Source organism: Astatotilapia calliptera, chromosome 7 (genome assembly GCF_900246225.1).
Source record: "Astatotilapia calliptera chromosome 7, fAstCal1.2, whole genome shotgun sequence".
In the NCBI taxonomy this organism is placed as follows: domain Eukaryota; kingdom Metazoa; phylum Chordata; class Actinopteri; order Cichliformes; family Cichlidae; genus Astatotilapia; species Astatotilapia calliptera.
In genome coordinates this window covers 13,790,079-13,809,101 of record NC_039308.1, presented here as the reverse complement: position 1 = coordinate 13,809,101, position 19,023 = coordinate 13,790,079, and the positions used below count along the sequence as shown (strand labels likewise).

Sequence of the window (19,023 nt, the reverse complement as noted above, 5' to 3'; positions counted from 1 at the left end):
TTACCTTTGTATTGTTTTTTTTACTTAAATGTGGTGTAAATGGGAAAAATGCTTTCCTCCATCGTTTTGATATCTAATTTATGAAAAATTTCTACCTGCATGTGGAAGAAATTAGGTTTGTCATTGTGTTATGTAAAAGATGCAGATGTGAGTTCTTATTTTAAACAATGCAATTTGTTTTGCTCGGTGTTTCCAGTGGTGACATATTATCCACTTAATATTGAAATATATTTAATTTACACAGTGTAATAGTTACATCTTGGTACCTGTCAAACTCAGTTTCAACACTTTGCTCTAAATATTCATCCCATCTGAATATGAGAACAAAGCACTGGAGGTTAAGCTTCGATATAGTCATATATTCCACACTATATGACTATAATATACATTAAGTGAGTAATATAATGTAGACCGTTTTTAGTTCAGCTATTTTCTGAAATAAGGGGTGAGATAAGTGCATATCTTATAAACCTAATGTCTCATGGTGACATACAGTATTGGTCTTTGAGATGGGATCTCATTACAGTTTAACAAGCAACAAGTCATTTAGTTAGTTAGGCATCAACACTACAAACATGGTCGAGTCTTCCATTTCAGTTTGAATTAGCTGATGTGAAGCTTAGCAGCTATCTAAGTACCTGTCTTTCATTTACTGTAGGCTTGCAGACTAATTGAAAGATGGGTGCAAGCCAGTGTCAAGTGACCATTTGAAGAACTGCCGTTTTTGCAACTCCACGGTGGCTTTGTTTTTTAACCCCAGCAAAAACAACAAAGCTCACCAATCAATCACTTCAACTCATTTATTACTGTTTGAGAAGTAAGGGTCACTATTTGCTGTCAATCCTTGCATAAAGCAGACTACAAGAAAATACTGTGATTACATGAATAAGCTTGTAAAATGGGCTCATTTTGTATGAAATTATTCAATTATATTTGCTCCATTTTGTAGAAGGTCAAAACTGACTGCTTTCATAACTGACAAGACTGACCAGCCATGACAAACACTGGGGTTGATTAGACACTGGCTGTGAAAGAGTGAATTATAAAGAAAGAACTGATGAAGGCGCAATGTTGCACACTAGTATGAGCACTTGGTACTGTATGTCTTGAAAGCAGCGGAGCCAATTCATGAAAAAAAGCTACATGATGAAAGACTTCTTGGGCCATCAAAAGGAGCAAAAAACGCTTGTGACAACATGACTCCAGATTTATTGATTTCCTAGCTCTTTTTTTTTTTCATCTAGAGTGCTTTGACAGAGCAAAGCAATCTCTGAGTTTGTTGGCTGTAGTTACATTCCCTTGGCAAATGGACACTATCCACAAACACACATGCTACTCACACACTGGAGTACAACCCCATGCACAAACACATGGCTCTCCCAGTGGGGCGGAGTTTTTAATCCTCAAATACACTGCCATAAATCAAAACGCAATCCAAGTGCCCTAGCTCGTCTCTCTGAATGAAAAGCTCAAGCTACTGGCACATTAATAGCAATTTACAGGGCCAGTCATGCGAGGAGAGGAGCATCAACTGAGCGTCTTTTATTTTGTAATTCCTTATTGGTTTCGCTCACTACATGGCCACTGAATTGGTAACGCTGGAGGATGTGACCTACCTACTACATCACTTTACTCTGAGCTGTTGTCAGATGTGTTGTGCTTCCCAACCCCCTAATCTTGCAATCAAAATGTGTCCCCTTACATATCTTCATAAATGTAGTGAGGGACGTGTTTCAATTTTTGTCCTCTCCTTTTTTGCCAAGAAGAGAGAACAGAGACTTCTTTACATGATGAAATGCAAAATGCACGCTTCAATCAGCACGACTGTGAAGCATTTGTTAGCAAATACTGAACTGTACGCAATCCTCAAAGGAACAATTGTAGCAAAATTTTTCTACTGTTATACTACAGTGACCTGCACATAACTAACTGGATTTTGAACCAGTTACCAGGCATGTGAGTGTGGGGAAATATATTCAGTTTTAATTAAATTACCGGTACTAAATGGGAATAATATAACTTTTAAAGGTAATGAATTGTTGTCTTAAATTTTCTCCCTCAAATATTAGGGACTCTTAAAAATGTTCTTGTAATGTTTAATTAAACAGGTAGATAGAAAAACGCTTCATGTATCACATCATTTACTATTGATGGTGCCTTCAAAGGCTCTCTTACTAATGCCATATGCCATTTGTGCATATCACAAATACTGGCTTTTTATAGTACAGTCGTTAACAAACCCGACGATCTCTCTTTTGCCCACGGGACAAAGTGTCCATGATTTCTAAAGACTAATTTTCATTGGTGAGCAACAAGACCGTTGACTGACAGCACTTAGAAATAAAATAATTTTAATGCACTTCCACCTGATGCCCTCAAGAATACGGCCATTACTAGTTTTTACCCTGCCTCTCCTGCACTGAGTACAGTCTCTTTAACGCTTTGTGTACCATAGATGATGAAAGAGAGCCTTTGCCGTTATATTCAGTTCAAATTGTTGAACTTTTCTCATGTAACTTTGGGTGAAGTTCACTTTATCTCTGAAAGCCTTTTGTGATACTCTATCAAACTACTGACCTTTTTTAAATTACTCTGATATGTTTTGAAACATTCCACCAGATGTTGTTAAGTGTATTTGCTTTTTTATCACTCACACCTGTCCGGTTGTCAGATGTTTGTCTGCCTGAATGAAATTGACATACTTTTGTTTTCAGGTGGATTGGCTGAAAAATGAGGAAAACCTGAGCTTTGATGATGGTAATATCATGGAGAAAAAAGGTGACCACAACCTCATCATCTCAGAGGCCCGGCTGTCTGACTCTGGAAACTACACCTGTGTTGCCAGCAACATTGTGGCCAAGCGACGCAGTGCCACTGCTACTGTTATAGTCTATGGTAAGATTACAGTTCTTTTAATTTTGCAATTTTATCTCTGACAAAAAATCATGAGAGTAGATTTGCCTGGTAACTTATTACAGTAGTGTTGAAGAATAGTCTTGCCTACATCAGAATATCAGTTTTCACTAGTATGGTATTCAGTTAGCGGCTAACTAAGCTTTACTCCCACCGAGGTTGATTATCTTGTTAATAGTGTTAGATCCTCAGTGCATAAGACCCTGGAAATTGTGGCTCGTTAGATAGTAAAATCTGCCTTAAAGCAGATAACATGCAAGTCAGAAAGGAAATAGTGCTGCATTCTTTTGGGCTGGAAAAATGGTTTGTTACTTCATTTTGTAAGTCCTCCTTAAAGCTAGGACACCTCACTGTTTGTCACTGATTGAGAAAAATGGGAACAACCACACACTTCTTTTCAGCGCTGTAGCCAAGCTGACAAATAGTCAGAGCTCATTCTTTTAACCTTAACTAGAAATGACTTTCTTCAGAGACAAGATTTTAAAAATTAGAGAGAAAAAAATAGATTCACAGCTGTCCCGCAGTTATGCCACAGCAACTTAACACTTAACTGCTAATATTTACCTCTTATTTATTTCTCCCCAATAAACCTTGTTGAGTTAAGGTCACAGTAATTTATCCTTCTGAACCATCAATGTGCCTTTTATACCCTATTCCTTCAAAACTGCTCAAAAAAGTCTAAGTATAGTTTAATTAGGTTTCTTCCTGTTAAAAGGGAGTTTTTCTTCCCTACTGTCACCAAGTGCTTGCTCATAGGAGGTCATGTGATTGTTGTTGTTTCTTGGTAGTGTTGTAGGGTCCTTACTTTACAATATAAAGTGCCTTGAGGTGACTTTTGTTGTGAATTGCACTAAATATCAGGGCTGTAGAGAGTGAAATAGTGTCATACTAGTAAAAACTCCTTTTAGACTGAAGGGCAGCCTTAAATGAAGTGTCTCATTGTTCATTTTGCTGACCTTTCATCCTGTTATTTTTATTCTTTTAAAGAAGGCATTTAACTGCTGCAGGAATACATCTCATTCTTTCTGACATCCCATTGCTCCGGTCCATCAATCATTAATTTCCATAATGCTAATGAAGTCCCTGACAAGCTTACTATTCCCGATAGCCTCCAACAGATGTACAATAATGGAACAGTAGTATTTCTTCCTTTCCTATGACAGCAAATGAGCTCATTAGTCAATCATCCTACATTACTTTAGGAGACATATCCGAGGAATAAGTGTACATTGACAGAAGGGAAGACACTATTGATCTTTTTTTTCTGATGTTCATTACCGTCTTTGAGTGAATCCTCTGACTGTGATGCAGGCCAGAATTCCTTTAGTGGTTCTTCATACCCTCCTCTTCTGACACGTGCAGTGAATGGCGGCTGGTCATCCTGGACGGACTGGTCTCCCTGTAACGTGCGCTGCGGTCGAGGTGTGCAAAAACGCTCTCGCACTTGCACAAATCCGGCGCCTCTCAATGGTGGAGCCTTCTGTGAGGGCATGTCAGTACAGAAGAGTACTTGCAACACAGTGTGTCCAGGTAAGAGCAATAGCATGTTCTTTTCACTCTTAGTGATAAAGAGCATGTTTTAGTGTTACTAATTTTGACCTTTTGAAGCTTCCCTTGCATCTTACAGCTATGGGTTAAATAAAAGATTTACAGTTGCCAGATAAGATGTGCAAATTTTAGATTTATGACAGTTGAAAGTCTGTATTGTTCAAGTAGTTTTTTCTGCAGAAATCACTTCTTATTGTGAAAATGCACTTATTTGCATTCATGAGAATATTTGCATAAGATCAATACAATACAGCACCTGTGTCTTTGCAACAAAATCTAGATTTCTGTAGATGGTTAGCTTTACTTTACGTTGCACAAAGAATAGAAACTGGAATAATTGCTGGACTGACAGCTAGCAAAACAAGAAGCTAACAAAACTCTTCATCTGTCATTGTACAAAATGTATTTATATTTACGTACTATTTGTATAACATCCTTGTGAATATAATATACCTAAGTAATATGTAAATATCATTAGCACAAATACACAAGATTGCATATAATAGCATAAATAGTTTAGTAATACTGTCTTTATTTCACTTCTTTTTCATTATTTGGTCTAAATGTAAAAAATAGTTGGCTTACTTTTTCAGTCTCTGTTTGGAGAAAACTGAAACTTTGTGTTTTGTAATAAATAAATAAAAATTATAACCAAAAACTCAGTGATGAACCATAAACATTGTTTAATTGGTCCAGAAAGCTCAGTCTAAATACTATTATTTGTGTTTTTGCAGGAGCTACACAGTTGAATAATTTTTGTGCAGCACAAGACCCACTATTTAACCACAAATTGTTGCTGCTATCCTTCAATCTTTCTACAGAAATTAGATATAACATATGCCATGACACTTGTCTTAAAAGCTTTGGGTAGGTTTTATAGTTAGCACTAGTCTTCTTTCAACCTCAGAGATTTTACTGTGAAAGCATCTGCAATGCACTGGTGACAGTGGGTTGCTATCTGAAATCAAATGCAGTGCACCTGTGAAACAACTAATGAAGGGGAAATGTCTGGCAAGAGGAGAAAGATGCACAAATGGAGAGGGGTGAAGATAACATGAGAGAGAAGCTAAGAGTAGAATCTCAGGTTGTAAGAGGAAGTAGGAGTTATCAAAATTGTGCCTCTACCCGTGTGTTTTTTTTTTTCTTTTATAGACAAGCCCAAATTTATGATTTCAACCACAGTGGAGTATAAAGAAAAACGCTCATCAGGTTTAAGTTTAAAAAAAATTTATCAGTCGAGTACAGTGCACTCCTCCAAACATTATCTCCTCTTTGCAAAAATGTCTCCTTCTGACGGATTCTTTCTCTGCATCTGGGTTTGAGCATAAACAGGATGCATTTGCTTTCAGATTAGCAGGAAGAGGGGATCTTTTAGACCATATGGAGGGGGAAAGGCGAATTGATGGAGTCTCTTTATGCTCCAGATCAGAAACACCAGCTTTGTACATGTTTTTGACACTTTAAGTGGGACATTATTTTTAGTTGCGCAACTGTTACCTTGAAAGTGTTTTGCTGTAAAGTTCCACAGCGCTATTAAAAAAATACACTTAAACCTGGAGTATGAGTAGCATGCATTTTTTAGTTCCTGTTGTGTTTCATTGCATTTCTTTATACAGTAACATGTGCATGTATTCACATTCAATGGCTCTATCTTTGTGTTTGCCCCTGCAGTGGATGGCGGCTGGGGAGAGTGGAGTGAGTGGTCAGCGTGTAGTTCGGACTGCGAGAGGCAGCGCAGCAGAGAGTGTACGGCTCCGGAGCCCAAGCATGGGGGGCGACTGTGTGACGGGGTGGCAGTGGCTACAGAAAACTGCACAGGCGGCCTCTGTACACAGAGTGGGTAACATCAGCTCCACACTTCACTGGTTAAAAAGGAGAAAAAGATATAGTGGTTTAGCACCATTACTGTCAGTCCCATTGTGTTCATTGACTGTGTCATCATAGACTTACTGTTCATAATTTTTGGCAGTGTGGGCTAGATCATGATCGTCATGATAATCATGCTCATTAGCAACGCCCTCATCCGTCTTCATTATTCAAACACTTTGTTTCACATACATCACACACAGTGTGCACCAGCGTGGATTTGCACGCAGGCAGTGATTGAATCAGCTAACGCTTAAATGATATTGTGTGTTTCTGCAGATCGGAAGTTGCTGCATGATGCCAAGCCACAAGGTGAGCTTCTGTTTAGTTTCATTTCTTGCTGATGTTTTATTTAAAAGATATCACTCTCTCCAGCCGTGACCTGGACGATTGCAAGATTAGGGATTGGGATTAGAAAAAGGTGTGACCAAAAGTTTTTTTCACACATTTTGCAACTCTGAACTTTTGTAAACAAAACCCAACAGAGGAGTATATAACAACTCAAACTAGGCATTTTTAAACACCCTTTAACCTGAACCTCCCTGACACAAAGTCCACATATACTACAATAATAAGAATTGCTGAATTTACATTAGCAAGTCCAACATCCTAATTATCTGTCTGCTCTACCCAGACAGCATCCTCACTTTAACCAAAAAGTTTTGAAGCCGTGTAAAATGTAAATGAACACACAATACAATGATTTTCAAATTTTATATGCACATATCAAAAGTTTAAATTGAGGCTAACAAAAGGCTGGAAAAGTGAGCTGAACAACGAAGAGACAAATTTTCAACTAATTAGGTTAATTGGCAAAATGTAAATATGATTGGGTAGTACAAAGGAAAACTGAAAGCAAGAGCTTGAAGGATAGATGGGTAGAGCTTCACGAGGTAGCAAAAAAATCTACACTCCCAATTATTTTGTTTTAAATAAAAGTGGAAGTTTAGAAAAAATGGAAAGATTTATTTAAAAAAAAGAAAAACAACCACATCTTTATTTTACACCAACACATATATGATTACCAGTAAGCAAAGTGGTTGTTTGTTTACATATTGGTTAAGAGTTTGTTTCTAAAAACATTTTCCGACTATAATATGCAGTGTACCTTTAAATATCATTTGAATGTCTATTATAAGGTTAAAACTGATGTTTCACTCAGTTTTCAGTTTTGTTTTAACTGTTTGTTTAGGTTATAGCACCAATACTAATGTGTTAGGTAGAAGGCAAATGATAGTTTAGATTAAAATACAGTGAGTTATGGGTAAGACCTGACACATTATTATGTGCCATTCATGCAGGAAACATTGTGAGTATCTCTGAGACGCCAATTGTTCATACTTAAACCAATAACATGGATGAATATCAATTATAACACTGCTGATTATGGAACATTATTAATATCATTACCATTGCATTGCTATTACAGTAAGTATTCAATATGTTTACTCAGTTTTACATGTAATTTTAATGTACTGATGTACTGATTACATGTACTGATGGTATTACGAAGCCCAATATGTTTTCTAAAACTAAAGTATAATTTAGGCTTTTTTTGTTAAATGCAGGTATAATAAGTTATTTTCAGAGGGTAGTTCCATTCACACCTAGTTGAGTTTTGTCTTGTAAACACCTTCTGGGCTGATAGCAGCAAACTGGTGCGATGTCATTAATGGCATTTATAGGAAGAGACTGGCTCTGGCTGCATAATCCCACTGTTGGAGTGACAGAAATTCTCTAGCTGACAAGAATAGTTACAAGAAAACACCACGCTCATCAGCAGCCATTTGGTTCTGGCACTGGTTAAGCTTAACAAATTACTAATGTTGCCCTCAGAGAGGGAATTGCCCTGAAATAGGAACAATAAGCTGCCAAGTGGTAAATCACAGGTGTGGCCATAGAGAATAACGCTGTATGACTCACTGTGAATTAGCTTATTTAAATACATATGTTTTGACGAACAGACAGCACATCAAATGACACGTGAATGAATAATGATGATTAATATTAACAAATGGCAAATTAAATTCATTTCTAAAGGTTGTTTGGCTTAGCCGTTTGTTTCCCTAACCAAACATTTGTCATTGATGCTTCTTATCTCATTTCCTGAAATATTTAAATAAAGTGCATTGTGACTTTTGCTGTGTTCTTTACACTCTGCATCCGTTTCCACATGCTGTATGTTGTTTGACTTGGATTGTTACCAAGTCTCTGTAAAAATAACACAAGCTGTATCAAACGTCCCAGCTTTTATTGCCATTATTATCTCAGTTTCACTCCTACATTAATGATGCTGTACACTTCTACTTATTTTTGATTATATCGGGCATTGTGTTTCAGTTTGAGCTCTTTGCGGTTGACCACTGTAAATCCACTGCTTTATGCATTATTGCTGTGTAGGGAAATGCTACTGCGTAGCTTGCACAGAGAAAAATCAATTTGCCCATGTTTTCCTGACTTGTCCTTTCACATAGTTATGTCTTCTTGTTTGTCAGGAATGGGAAAAAGAATGCGACCAGGCTGCCAAAAACTTCCCAAGCCCTCAATTAACCTGCTACTGTAGCTGTTAATACCGCTTTGCATATTTTGTCAATTTCTCCTGATTTGAGCTTCAGGCTACTTAGAGGATTTCTCAGCATGTCCTGTTTTAGTGCAGATCTCATTATCTTTCAAGAACAAGCTAGCAGCTCCTTTATTTCCCCACTCATTCGTTTGCTTTGTGGAGTTGGACGCCGCAATACTGGTGGGACCAGATAGAGCATAATCGCTGCCGATGAGCTAATTTAATGAATTGGTTTTGTCACATTATCCCAGTGGAACACAGAGTGCCTCCAACACCAGAGCCAAGCAGTGTTTGAAATGACAGTCAGGTGCTGGGTTGATTATAATCGCCTTCCTTCCAAGGTTCCTCATTAGTAACTTTAACACTGAGGAATGGAACAATGAAGCTGTGCATCATGGAAAGAACAGAAAATAAAAAATGCACTAAAGTAGCATGAAACCAAGGTAGACTTCCATAAAAGCGCTACTAAGCAACACAGATTTCCAGTTTATTTTGGGAGAGAATGTCTCCAAGCATCCTAATTAACCACAGAGACTCCGAAAGCAAATATAAGAAGTCTTGATGCATGCTCAATCATCCAGATAAGGAAATCCCAAAAAGTTGATTGTGTTCATATGGACATTCAAAATCATGTTTGTTTGTTTTTTTCACTCATTCTGACATTTCAAGGTGTGGAGAACAGCAGTGATGTTGCCCTGTATTCAGGCCTGGCTGCAGGGGTGGTGACAGTTGTACTGCTCATCGTCGCTGTCACTCTTTACCGAAGGAGCCAGAGTGAGTACGGTGTGGATGTCATTGACTCCTCCGCCCTCACCGGAGGCTTTCAGTCCTTCAGCTTCAAGACCTCTCGTCAAGGTGAGTCATTAACTGTGGCTCTCAAATATCAGAGACAATTTGCCCTCGAAATTGTGTCATAAAACACTGAATCCAAATGAGAACTTTGTACAAAAATCTAAACGTGAAATTTTCAAAAGCAGCAAAGAATGGATGGATTTGGGGGTTTTCCTGCAAAAGGCAACTGAATTTGGTTTTAAATCCAAGTATGCATCCTTTATAAAGCTCCTTGTAAAAATTGAGGATTCATGTTGTGTTGGAAATCTTTTTTGGCGTTTTGACATTTCACTGTATGCACATTATGTGAACTAGCTTAACAGTGTGCAGAAGTTAATTTGTTGAAGTCTATTGCAGCTATGATTATTTAAAGAAGAATTTAAAGACTACACAAGATATGCACAGTCTTTAACTTGTCATTTAAAAGCACAGACAAATTGTACACAATGCAATTGGAAACTCAGAGAAACTCCAATATGTAAACACTGTTTATTTGCTCTTGAAGAGCCTTATCTCCATGTAAAGATATTTTTAAAAAATTGTTTGTTGGACTTTGCAGTAAGATCTTAAAAAGGCAGTTTATAACAACTGACAAAATCTCTGTGACACCTCTACACCCACCCTGCCACAGATGGAGCTAACATGCACAACAGTTAAATATGATGTGCAATTAAAAGTGCATCACATTATAAACCAGAGCGTCAAAATAGCTTGTTTTTATGTTTTTATTTTGCATGTGCTTTTATTGCTTTTAACTTTTATTTTTTATTTCAGTTTGGCTGTTTAAAAGACCACAAAGAAAGCCCTAAAAATTAAAGCTGCAATTGTTGCCTGCTAGTGCAGAGAGCTGGCATTGTCTTTGACATTAATAGCCATTCTAACACACACATAAAAGCAAAACACAGAAAAAGAATACGACATAGACATACAATCATGTAAAAAGGAAAGTACATCCTCTTTCATTTCTAACATTTTACATATTAGGACATAATACAGAGTCCTCTGTTCCTCACCAGGTTATAAATTTGTGTTGATAAAGCCTCTGATGAACAACACATGACATGTTACACCATGTCATTAACTTTAGTTGTTGGAGGTACTTGTATATACACAGCTTTCTCAAGGTCCTGTTGCAGCATTTCAGTTGGTTTGAGGTCTGGACCTTGACTGGGCCAGCCAGAATACTTTAGTTTGCAGAGGACTTCAAAGTTGACTCAAAAACTGCAAAGTTCCATGTGGCTGCAAAACAAGCCCAAATCATCCACCCTCCACCATCGTGGTTGACAGTTGGTGTGAGGTATTTGTGCTATTTTGCGGTGTTTGGTTTTATCAGATATAGCACTGTATATTCTGGTCAAATATCTCCAGTTAGAGAAGAAGATTTCTCCTCGCAACATTTCTAAACAAGCCAATTACAATGTCACGTATTTTAACATTTGATATGTTAACTGAGCCCCGTGGAGTCTTAGACATAGCTCTTGGGTTTTGTGTAGCTTCTATGAGCATTGCATGCTCTGGTCGTTGGGTGGTCTGTTTTCCACTTTTTTCACTGTTTATCTTTCTCCCAGATTCATGGGCAGCATTTAGGTGTATTAACACCTAAAAGCTGCAGAGCAGAAAACTTCCAAAACTGCTGCTTTTATGGAGATCACCCTTCCTGATTGTCAGTCAATTAAATGCTTTTCATTAGTAGCACTGGGTGGTTCCTTACCTTCGTAATTCCTATAGGAGCAGAAAAGGTGTTTAATTTTTGTTAATAATGACACTGTGTAATATGTCATGAGTTGTTGCTTATCTCAGGTTGTATTTACCTCATCTTTAGAGCTGCTTAGGACACAACTATTGATGATGACCCTTGATTTCCTTTTTTACTCTGCTGCTAACGTTTTAGCTGGCTATTATAACTGAACACACACCCCCAAAAGTTCAATGGTGATGAACTGGAATAGGAATTAGTTTATTATTTAATTATAAATAATAATGTAATAAATAAAAATAATGTAAAATGTTGTTTCTGGTACACCTTGTAAGAGAAATACTGCAAAGTGCTTTATGAAAAAATTCTAACAACAGAAAGGCAAAAAATTACATCTAAAGCAAGTAGAATAGTTATATAATGAGGTTCTATGTAAATAACACCAAAGATCTATGCAAGCCATACAGTTTTCTATGTATCTGTATTTATTCATCTTTATGAAATATGAATACATTTATTTGTACGATATATATGCATTAATTATTAACACGCTTTAGGGGCCAGAACTGAGTTTATCTGTTTGTTTGCTTTAGCCATCTCAAGCTTTTTTTCTGTCTGTGCTGTAGTGCAATAAATGTCCAATAATTTACAGCTTAACCTATAAAACATGCATTGCATTTATTACTTTATTGCAAACATCCATATTCAGCAAGCAATAAACTTATGGTAACAAGCAGATTGTGCACTCTAAACAAATGTATAATTTCACTCTTATCTATTATTACTCAGGCCTCCTCTTAAGTACCATAACTTGAAAAGTTAGTTGAAAGGAAGTTGAAAAGTTATCAGATAATGTCTCAGTTTTTGGTATTGTATTTTATTACAAAACCACAATTAATAATTCACGTCTGCAAAATTAAAAATGTAATTTATTACCGCTATCTCTTTTTTTCGCTGAGCACCACAATGGAGCGTTTGCGGTCCCGTGTTACTAAACGAAGAAACATCAGAGCGCCGTAGCATGCTGTTTTACTCGGCAGATTGAGGCATATTTTTGCAAGGCTGGCATTATGGGTCGCCACAGCGGCAGCCCTCAGCAGGGCATAATAAAGTTCATTTTGATAACACAGCAGGAGGCAGGGAAAGCTTTAATCTTGGTCCCTGTTCACTGTGTTAGAGGCGCTAAAACAGCCAAGCCTCCATAACATTCTGCATGTCCTCCCCTCCTTGCACGTTGCGCCCTGCTGTATGCTGCTGCAGTTATCATTTCATCACGATCATTTCATTTCAATACTTTTTTGCAGTCACGTTTTTCATTATGAGTAACTGTAATAACAGCTCACCCATTAAAATTATTGGCCAATTTACAGTACTTTGCTCATCAGGAGATACACACACTGTGTACTCAGTGTCTTCAGGTCTTATTTAATGCTTGCTGGAAGCAGCTGTCAATGGGTGCTGTTCATTATGGCATTGTCTCTGCACGCCTTTCTTTACTTTCATCTCTTCTCCTCTTAGTTCCTCCCAGCGAGGATCTGAGAGAGAGAGAGATGCGAAGAGAAGATGTGAGAATGAAGGAGCCATAGCTGTCATATGAGAAATCCGTACTTTTAGAGTCAGTTTTAAGCAGCGTTAGTTACATCAGCAACATGCTGCACAGCTGGATCACTTGTCACACTGACTGATTCAAATGTCCACAGAAATTCTTCTCACACAGGCCTTTATTTAAACTCATTAACACAGCCGATAAATCGTATTATTGTTGTTGCTCGTGTATTGATCAAAAATGCTGCTTTGTTTGATGCAGCAGTTATTGCTATTAAAGTATCTAATATATTCTAATGTCTTATATAGACATAAGAAGAATAAGACATACTTCCTTTATCCCAAATACTGGGACATACAGGTATATTACACAGTACCATATAACTGTGATGTGTGTTAATCAGTCGGTTTATATACAGCACTGAAAAGTAACCAGTGTGAGAACATCTCTGTTATTTATTCTTTTTTTCAGTTAGATTGTAGAGTCAGATCAGTGTTGTCAGTTTAGTTTTAGCTTAGATTCCATCGGTTTCAGTTTTAGTCTAACTATTAGAATACGGTGGGTGTTTTTTAGGGGCAGATTTAAGAATTTCTGAATAAGTTATTTACTTGCTGCTTGTTTGTGGTCTCTGTGACTTCAGTTTTGTCTTCAGTAGCTTTAAAGCATGTGTATACGTGCCCATTTCATAATTGCATCCAGCTCTTGCTTTCTTTTCCAAACTTTACTAATCCCATCATTCTTGTGCAAGTTAATTTTGGCTTTATTTTGGCCTTCCTGTTCTTGAGTGAACCAGTGGTTTTAACTGGTTTAACTGGACAATGATGCCTGGTTTCTCTATAATATTCTTGATAATATTCTTGATTTGGTTCAATGTTTTTCTTAAACATAGAAAGAATTCTACGATCCGCATTAAATGTCTTCTGTGTTTTTTGAGGCCTTTTGCTGTGTTTAATAATATTCCACAAAAAAATTTTATCCTTCTCTTTTATTGGTTTTTTTTTTCAACCTAATGACAACCTTAAATAACATCAAAGTCTTTTAGGGGCCTCATCTGGAAAGTTCCAAACATAATTTCAGCATTTGAAATCATCTTCTGCATAATTAAGATGATTATCTGCATAATTTGTCTTGGAAAAACTGAGGGGACATGTCTTACTTGACCTGGTTTGTCAGTCAGTTATCTAATTACTTTGGTCTAATTACTTTAGCCTTTCAAAATGGAGTATATGTATTTAAAAAAAAAAATCATTGTAATTACTTAACTAAACAGTTGATTCTTCAATTGAAGCTCACAGTCTGCACTTCAGTCACATCTTAATTGTTTGATTCAAAATTCACTGAGGTGTTGTCCACAAATCTATGGAGCTAGCTGTAAATTGGGTTATCAGTAGAAAATGAATAGAAAAAATCAATAACAGTGTCACTTCTAAGTGAGTCACACTAAGATATATGTCTTTTTTTCATTGTATTACAGCAACAGCCACGGACAGAGAAAACATATTTGTGATGACATACTCTTCAGGTTGTTTTGTTTTTTTATTGATGATGTGGGCTCTCATGTGTAATTGCTGACATTCATTTGCTTTTTCTCTGTGTGTGTTTCAGCAAATCCTCTGCTTATTAATTCATCCATGCAACCTGATCTGACAGTGTCACGTACCTACACCAGCCCCATGTGTTTTCAGGACTCCATTGACAAGGAGCTAATGGCTGAGCGCTCACTCCTTGACCCGTTGCCTGATCTTAAGGTTAAAGGTTAGAAAACAGAACTCTTATGAAAGTCCATGTCTGTGGTACTCAGTTACTTTTGAAAGGGCAAGTCTCACAGAGAAGTGAACGGCTCTGTGGATGCACTAGGGCAGATAATCTTACTTTGGATCTGTTTTTTCCTAAGGCAGTCTCTAGGAAAGTCAATTTTCAGTGCATCACGAACTAGACACTCAACACTTCATGTTGTTGTTTGTTAGTGCTGGTTGCTGCCTTTTATTCCCTTGGTGGCATGATTAGCATTCAAAATTAAGGTGATCTTTGAAATAATTGGTCCTTAACTTAGACAGTGTATAAAAAAGTAGATGCTTAGTCCAATACAGTCATTGTCAGAAATGTCGAAAAACAAGAGCCTTTTTATTGTACTTAGTGTGATTTTATAAAGAAAAATATTCTTATTAAAGTCATATCTCCATTTGGCTGCCTACATACTATCAGAATTTGCTAATGATGATCAGAAGACTGTGCCAGCTTACATTACAGCAGATAGACACACAATTTAAACCCCATTGCTCTTGTCTTTATGGGTTTGTTCCGGATAAATGAAAGACTCCACCCCCCGAACTCATTTAAGTGCAGAGTGTTGCAATTACTACAGCCCCAGGCATACACTTTTTACCTTGAGGCAAAAAGCTTGACAGTGACAGGGTTCTTGAGACTTGTTAGTTGGGTTTTCACTAAGCTTTGGCTGGACAGTTACTGTTTAGAGCAGGGGTTTAGTAAACAGTTTCAGAGTGATTGGTTTTGCAGTCAAGAGCAAGCTTTTAAAAAGCTTTAAAGGGCTGTTTTCCTACTGTTGGATGTTTGACTGTTGGACCTGAAAAAATGTGTTAAAGCTACACAAATTCTAATGTCACAGAGCTTTCACTGTATCCTCAGGGGTGACGGAAAGGGCAGAGTACCACGTCATGTCCCACCCTCAGACATTTCCAAGGGGACTGGCTCCAGACTATAGAGGGGTTGCAGTGGGGACAACACTGGGCAGAAGAGGCAAAAACCTTTTCAGTCCACACGTCTCTCTGACTCCCCGCTTGCCTCTGCACAGAGCAACTGCAGTGTTTGGCCATGCTGGAGGCAGGCTCGTGGTACCCAACACAGGTGAGTGTACGATGAGGCAATTATCATTCAATATCTTCCTGCTGAAGAGCATGTGTCGACTTCAGTTCCTCCAAATTCAGCTAGCATTCACAGAGGATAGAAACTATAAAAACAAGTTGTTCTCATTTGCACTTTTTAAGTTGTTTAACCTTGTCAGAGTTGATCGGTAGCAAAAATGAGGAAAAAAGTCACATACTGAGTAGGCAACATGATTATGGAAATATTATTTACAAAATGATGAAGTTAAAAAGCACTAGCATTTTTAGCCAATCGGTTCCTACCCTGCAAAGTATGGAAAATGTTTTTGATCACAAAAAATACTAAACTTTTTCCTCAAATAAATTACTTTTTTTAAAGCATTTTAGGAACATTTTAAAGCACCTAATGCGTGCTGAAGAAATATAAACAAGTGTATTTAATGTGCTGCTCAGTCTATTGCATTATGCAGGCAGCTCTTTCTCGTGGCCTACATTCATCATTGTGTCCCCTGAGGGGCTTTATGTACTGCTAGATTGGCAGTAATTGTTTATGATACAGTAGAATGTTATGCATATGTCTTTGTGTTTAAGAGGAAAGGATGTCTGTGATGCCTGCTTCTGTGCATGCTTGTGAATAAGAGATCGCTGCCAGCATCGAATCACAAGGGGACTTGCTCTGGCGACCTTTTTCTGGGGCCCGTCACCCCTCTGGCTGTCACCTTCACTAAACAGACCTGACAGCTGAGCAGGTGTGTGTCATAAGTGTGCATGTCTGCTTGTTTGTTGATCAGCATGCCTCCTTCTCTGCAGGTATCAGCCTGCTGGTGCCTCACGGGGGGATTGCAGAAGACACTACCTGGGAGATGTACATGAGCATCAACCAGGAGGACAGCAGGTGAGGGACTCTCACTGAGGTGGTGCTGTATGCTTCCTAGTCTGCTCTCTTTTAATCCTTCAACAACACATTCCTCATCCCTCATCCTGCCACCTCGTCTCCTCCTCCTCCCTTTGCCGAATGAGCGCCACAAACACAAAACCTTTCTTATGAAGGCTACGCTGTGACATGTAGTGTACACATGCACATGCACATGTTCCCACACGGCATGCGGTCCTTGCTTATCTCACAGACACTACAGGGGAGGACATGGTGTGTCACAAAATACATTGGCAGCTGTAGACAGATTGCATTACTGCCTTAAGCAACTGTCATAGCAGAAGAAGATACGCTCCGTGACTCTAGTAGACCGTTTTGTGTTTGCATACGTAACTGTGACAATATCTCTCTCCATTTTGACTGGTTAGAGTGATGAACTTAGTGAAGTCATGATGATGGGTTATATTGATTAGGCAGACAGAGATAGAGTCATGGGCATGTGTCAGAATTTGGGTGACTATTACCTGCAAGCAGAAATCTATTTCTGTAACTTTCTTATTTCTCGCAAAGCTATCACTTGAGGAAAAAAAGGGCTTGATAGATAATAACTCGGTGCAAAAGGGCTGTAATACCTTTGGATTCCATGCAGCAGAGCTTTGGATGCTATCTGACAACCAGATGTCAGTGTTTGGACATGTTCTTGATTCACAGCAGACAGTATCAACATGTCAGTATGACTGCGTGAAGCCCTGCTAGCTAGCTGTCACCCCAACCACACCGCTAACCACCAGTGATTCTCGATGAAATTGGATTTCTACGTCCAAGGGGGAATCATAAGTGACATCTAAATATCAGCTGTCTTTTCACCTTACTTCCACCCACCCATTTAGTGCCTGGGGTCACGTGGGAGAGGGAGCATATCAAAGGTCACATATAGGTTGTGGCACAGAGCTCAGTTAGCAGACTGGTTGCACACTCCCCCGCCTTAAGTCTCCCCAATTCAGCCAGACTGTTGCCCTCCAAGCTCCTGCTTTGCTCTGATAAGCCCGATGCTGTTTACTTCTCTGGCTGCCGCTTAAGAAGCTGCAGGAGCCGTGCACCACTGAGCTGTCACTCAAAGCCTATCTTCTGACAGCCACAGAGTCCAGGGGAGAAATTGGATGCTTTCTCCCCATTCAAACCTTAGCCATCTACATAAGACGATGCTTTCCTCTGCAAAGAATAGGAATCGATCAGCTGGGGCTCAGTTTCATGTGTTCGCGAGAGCTGCCATCCATCCTCTGGGCTTCACGAGGTTGTTTTGTGTGTGATCTTCTTCAGCTCAGCAGGGGACAGTGAGTTGTCCAAGGACAAAATGCACCTGATACTCTGCATCTTGCAAAAGTTTCAAGCATATTTACGAGGCAGGCAGTTTTTGCTCTGGTGTCAGTTACATCAGACTACGCAAACTTTAAAATTGATTGGCACTTGTTTTTGGTTGAGTCGATCTACCAGTGCGTATCTACAACCTACAGCCCGACCTACAAAACTCACCCTCAGACCTCCCTAATGATCCTTCCCTCTTCCTTCTTTCCTAAAATCCACATTTCCATCATGCATTACTATTTTTAATGCAAGATGGAAATGTGGATTTTAGGATTTTAACCTTTTTATTTTTCACACTGACTCTGACAATGAGTAATTATGGTAAAGCTGATGAAAACCGTTCTAATCAGAGTGGGAGTCAGAAAAATAAGTATTTTTTTAAGTTTTTACATTTTCTGGCATTAATACACTTACATTGCACAAAATATTAAAGGAGATTCACATTACCTTAAATCTTGAAGTCTTTGTCATGGCTTCCGTTGTTACCTTAATTTTACATCCTGATGAACTTGATGCCTTGGCAAGATGTCATTGTCCAAGTCTGGCTAACTTTCAAACCATGGTCACCTACAGGGTTTTTATCGAAGGCCTAAGATTGTGTGGAGGTCTGAGTCATATTTTGTCACGGTTCTGGGTCATTTTGACCCAGCATTTTCTGTTTCTTATATTGTGGTGTTTTTCTAGATTATGATTTATGTTCTAATTCTTGAGATGCGCTGTTTTGCTTATTTTTATTCTAGGTTTCAGTTGGGTTCTGGTCATGAGTTCAGTTTGATGTTAATTCTTCCTTAAGTCTCTGTCGTCTCTGGGTTCCATGTGTTGTATTCTTTCAGTCTGCCTCTCAGTGTCAAGTCTGCGTCTTTGTGATTTGTTTCCTGTTTGATTTTGATAGTCCCAGTCTGATGTCAGTGTGTTCAGTTTTACTTCTCCCCTGTCTCGTTAGTCTAATTTCTCCCAGCTGTGTCTCCCTCCTGTTTC

The 19,023-nt window shown here is 38.4% G+C and overlaps 1 protein-coding gene across 4 annotated transcripts in view; it reads left to right on the top strand.

Annotated features, from left to right (window-relative positions):
- Positions 1 to 19,023, top strand: part of LOC113025470 (netrin receptor UNC5D-like) — a 181,782-nt gene that overhangs the window by 144,812 nt on the left and 17,947 nt on the right. For 2 of the 4 annotated variants that reach the window (XM_026173238.1, XM_026173236.1), the window contains 8 exons: positions 2,715 to 2,895; positions 4,276 to 4,443; positions 6,133 to 6,297; positions 6,607 to 6,639; positions 9,560 to 9,745; positions 14,569 to 14,718; positions 15,610 to 15,828; positions 16,617 to 16,701. In XM_026173238.1, coding sequence (XP_026029023.1) covers positions 2,715 to 2,895; positions 4,276 to 4,443; positions 6,133 to 6,297; positions 6,607 to 6,639; positions 9,560 to 9,745; positions 14,569 to 14,718; positions 15,610 to 15,828; positions 16,617 to 16,701 — 1,187 coding nt within the window. Of the gene's footprint in view, positions 1 to 2,714; positions 2,896 to 4,224; positions 4,444 to 6,132; positions 6,298 to 6,606; positions 6,640 to 9,559; positions 9,746 to 14,568; positions 14,719 to 15,609; positions 15,829 to 16,616; positions 16,702 to 19,023 lie in introns of all 4 variants that reach the window. The other 2 variants (XM_026173235.1, XM_026173234.1) reach the window with 1 other exon arrangement.